The 5,005-nt window shown below is 30.3% G+C and overlaps 1 protein-coding gene across 1 annotated transcript; it reads right to left on the reverse strand.

The window, feature by feature from the left end:
* Nucleotides 1-1,878: 1,878 nt before the first annotated feature.
* Nucleotides 1,879-3,968, reverse strand: mRpL55 (mitochondrial ribosomal protein L55). Its single transcript, XM_014432440.3, has 3 exons — nt 3,811-3,968; nt 3,032-3,188; nt 1,879-2,067 (listed from the first exon to the last, which is right to left on the reverse strand). Exons 1-3 carry the CDS (start codon nt 3,834-3,836, stop codon nt 1,921-1,923), a joined length of 330 nt encoding a protein of 109 aa, XP_014287926.1. The 5' UTR covers nt 3,837-3,968; the 3' UTR covers nt 1,879-1,920.
* Between the last annotated feature and the right edge of the window lie 1,037 nt (nt 3,969-5,005).

Consider the following 5,005-nt stretch of genomic DNA (forward strand, 5'->3'; position numbering starts at 1 on the left):
CATAATTCAATCACCGGGTCCTTATTATAAATTCCATTTTAAGTTCTGATACTTAACCTTCGATGAACTGATGAAGCTTTTCTAAACCATAGCATAAATATGTTATATTGTAACCTCATCTATTCATAGAAGTAGTTGATCTTAACATTGCTTTGTGACAAGTTCCTATTAAGAAGCACATTTTGGAACAGGATGCTGTTATATTATTTTCTGACTAGTACCTACTAGTTTAGGCTGAATAGCATTTAAGGTATTTCAGATGCAGTACAGCTTCACAACTGTGTCTTCATAATGGGGAAAGGCATGTACATACTTATACTTAATGTGATAATGATTACCATTTGGTGTTTATAGCTACCATAAAATAATTCATATTTATTTTTCAACTGAGTAAGATTTGTTGCATGTTAGAATATCCCTTTTGATAGAGCAGATGTGAACAGCTGTTATACAATAATAATAATGTAGAGTACGACCCACAAAAATAACAGATGATATATTAGTGAATACACGTTCATCCACCTAGTTAATGGCTTATTTACTATTTTCTCAGGTGCTTATAATGATGATATTAATCTTATCTTGACTTGTAGGCAAGATAGATTCATGATATCCCTAGCTACAAAAAACAAACATTGACTTGAACCATGGATATATTAAGGTAGTAGAAATCATTGAGGTCGGTCTCGGATATATCAACAAATAATACAATATCTTATTGTAATTTTCTCAAGAATCTCAGTAGGATGTAAGGATAAGTAAATTTAGAGGTTAATAGTCTTTTGGAGTTTTGAATAGAGATAGGAAGATCATTAATGTAGATGGAAAAAGAGATTAGAAAGAGTGAAAGGCCATAAGGCTCAGTGTGTTGTTGAAAAGAAGATATATTAGGTATAACTGTTTAGGAACGATGAAGCTAAAAGAACAGGAATTGTTTAAGGATGCTTTTTGTACTCGAGGATCTTGTATAACAATGATCTTATACCAGAATCAAAGAACTAATCCAGGCAAATCATTATTTTATAAATAATCCTTACAGTTTGATTCATCTCCTTCATACCTCCATATTTTTCTATTATATATGTTAGTTCTAAAGATGAGCTATCAGTCTTTGAAGCCTCCCATCCATTTAAACCAGATGTCAGGTATGAATACAATCCAGGACTACCACCTTCTTTAAAAAGAAACAGTACAAAAAGTGTAATTGAGGATAAGGGACATAATTCACAAATAAGTGTAAAAGAAATGGTTTATATTATAATTTATACACATTCAAGCAAATTTGTACATTTAAAAAAGAACAGACTAAAAAAAATAGCATAAGGTAGTGAATATCATTGTGGTGAGACAGCAGTGGTTTAGGAAAAAAATTTAAACATTGGGTCATTTTCTCTGCTGTATAAAATTGGATAAAGTTATTTCATTAAGTGAATAACCAACTTAAAAATGAAAATATTTTAATAATCTGCTTCACTTATCTTTATACTCATGGCACACCAAAGGACCTCTAAATATTCCTTAAATAAAATTGGTTATAGGCAGGTTTTTGTTACCAATAGATCTCATAAATACATTTTCTGTTATATTTGGTGGCCTTTTATAACAAGATCTATAGAAATGTTGTTGGTACCATTGTTTATTTAAACAACTTATTTTTGAAAGTTTTGATTTAAAACCATATAAAAGTTGCTAGAGGCAAATTTCTTTGTGATTGTCGTTTATCTTGTAGTTTATTCTTATGATTGTATCTACAATAAATATTGTAGATTTAAGTTTAATTTGCCAAATTAAATATCTCCCAATTTTAATCTCTTTAATCAAGATAATCATAATTATTTTTCAACTGTGACAAAAGGATTTTCAATAATAATTGTTGGATTCTCTTAATATTACTACATAACTTTATTAAATATTGACATATTATTTCTTTTTAATTAAATTTATATATTTCTTAGCACTAAATGAAGCCAACTCTTCATCTCGTATTTTGACTTTAGTTCTAGGTCTCCGTTTATCTATCCTGGCTTTGGCCTCTGCTTCACTCAAGGTTGATAAGTCTAGTGGTAACTGTAAAATATTTCATAAGTTAGATCATTGATCATTATGATGAATATATTACTCAAAATAATTTGATCTTCAAAAATATCAGCCTTCATATAAGAAACATACAAAAAAGTCTGTAAAAAAAAAAAAACACTTTTGATTGTACATGTAAATATGGTGTGTAATGAAATGACAAAACTTTCCAAACCATTACATTTATTATAAGTAGTGTAAACACGATTTAGGAAGGAGAAAGACACTTTTTTTAACAATATTAAACTCTGTAATCTATAATAATATAAACAACATACTTCAATTTTGTAATAATTAATTTTTTAGTCAACTCTTCACCTGTGAACAGTATTTTTGCAAAAACAAGGATAATATGAACAAATAAAATTAAAGACTTATCATAGATCATCTATAATCATATAAAGATTATATGATTGAAAGCGGGCTGCTAAGAAAAAATAATTTTGAAAAAATCTCAGGGGTAAGAAAATATCACCTCTAGCGAAATCGATTAAAATTTTCAATTTATTCATCAAAACAAACATTAATCCCTTATCAACTAGTTGTTGCGTTCAGATCATTGAGCACGTCATACTCGCCTGTCCCTCCTATAAGGTACTGAGAACCAAACTAATGTGGTAAATAGGGCTCTGTGGCTAGGTCTTGATAGACGATAATCTCCATAAGCTTATGGTCAAGGAAAAGTACCATTAATATGAGGCCTTTGTGAATGGATAGAAATAATAGGCTCCACCCTCTCAATGGGTAGAAGACCAAGAACGAATAACAAATTTACTAAATTTTGAGTAATTAACAATAGATATCAAGTAGCAATAAATCATTATAATACTGAATACTGTATAAAAATTAAACCTTAGTCAACAGGGATCATGAGTCATAGCATCATCAGGTCAAGATATTTTTGATAATAGAACAATTTTTATTTGAATAGCTTCAATCCAATTTAATAACTTACGTGTATGATTTGTTTGGGTTCATGGTATCTCACAGTTATGGATGAGCCATCAGATAAGACTACTTTTGTCAAATATTGCAACAAGTAATCCCTTCGGTGGATTCTAGTAATTGCAGCTGAGGCACTACTCAAACAGCATTTGCTTCCATGGAAGACTCTAAATACAAATAATAATTACAACCAATTAAATTATTATAATCCTGAATAATTCTAAGAATAATTAGTTACTAATGATATAAAATAAAAGATGTAGCAATAGTGGACGCTGTTGTTATTACAAATATTAATAAAACTTAGCTATAGCTATAGCTTAACTAGTTTTTTAAGGAAAACCAATAGGTAGACTTTACAATAGGATTCAGTTTAAAGGACATTGGCAATTATCATGCATATTGATAATGTTCCCAACTTTTCAATATTGTTGGTTATGCTTCTCAAGCCCCTCTTACATGGGAAATATCAAATATATTCAAAATATTGACCCTGTGGTAGGAACATTGTAACAATAGTACTGATATGTATAATATATCACTTTCAGTAGTATTGCTTTAATATCACTGCCAGTACAAGGGAGGCTTTAAGAACACTAAACAGTACTGGCATATTGTTTTAAAAATCAAGTATTTTCATCTTCAAATAAAAATTTTGAGAGATAAAATATACCTCCAACCTTCATTGTGAGAAATTTTGTTTAAAAAATAATTATTTTTCCTAATAAACAGCCCACCGATGATGAGTACCATATTGCATTAATGAATAACAATAAAAATTATCCTCACTTCGAAAAGTTGTGAAGTAATGACATTATACTGGTTCAAGAGAGCTTTTAGATACATTAAAGATTAATATTTCTAGAAACCATCGTTCTATACACAGCAAGATAACCAAGCTTATAACCTTACAAATCAAGCACGGACAACCATAGAGGCTGTTTTGTTTTTTTTATTGTGTAATCAACATTTATTGAAATCACAAAGAAAATATCCTTTCGAATTTATATTGCTCCTGTTTTCATTGAAACTCAAATAAAAATACGGTTCGCCCCGAAAATTCAAACAAAGTGTGCAGCCCTAAACAAATTGCTTTTTAGCAATGTGGGATAAAGAGCTCCACAAGAAAGGTATGCAGATAAGAACAGATACTGGCAAGTTTCTGCGAACATGGAGGATATAGAAAGGAATCCATAAAAGAGTGAAAGCTGGTTTTATAAAAGTTTCTTTCTTCAAAATTAAGTTGAAAGCACCTGTTAAAGAAACTTGGGGATGTATTTGCCCATGCTTTGAAAGATACTCACTATAATGTTAACTAGATTGGAGGAAGATAGACCGGGTACAGGTCAATAAAAGTATTGTTAACCTGGTAGTTAGTTAACAATAAATAGTTTTCTTTTACAATTTTGATACCTTTATTGATTGCCACTCGGACTATCTTCCTCCAATCTACTTCATTCGGTCAACTATCTTCTTCCAAAATGTTAACTAGTATGGACGAGCAGTTGTTTGAGAGGGTGATTTGCTGAAAATGGAAAAATATTTGTCATTAATTATTTAAGTAACAGTCATTAAATATTTATTTTTAGAATTCAATAAGTCAAAATAAATAAAAGAATAGTGGGATCCTGTTTGGAGAAACTCAGCACCATCATTTACCGCTATGAAGTTTAGTGAAGTTGAATTTATACGAGACCATATCAGCTAGGGCGATGAACATTTAAAACAGCCAAAAACTACAACTACCGACGGTCACATCCCTCAAGTTTACCAAATGGCATTATACAACTACCAAATTGAATTAGAGAGAAGGTAAATACTATGAAGACAAAGAACGTATCAATCACATAGTGAATCAAGATTAGGACAAGAAAGCTAATCGCATGTCAAGTACCGCATTTTTTTCCTCAAGACTAAAACCTTATTGGAATGAACATTTTCTGCACTCAGTTGACATTTCGACGTCAAAACTCTAATTTATTGC

This window comes from Halyomorpha halys, unplaced genomic scaffold (assembly GCF_000696795.3).
Source record: "Halyomorpha halys isolate HHAL.00 unplaced genomic scaffold, Hhal_1.1 Scaffold1056.1, whole genome shotgun sequence".
NCBI classification, from domain to species: Eukaryota; Metazoa; Arthropoda; class Insecta; order Hemiptera; family Pentatomidae; genus Halyomorpha; species Halyomorpha halys.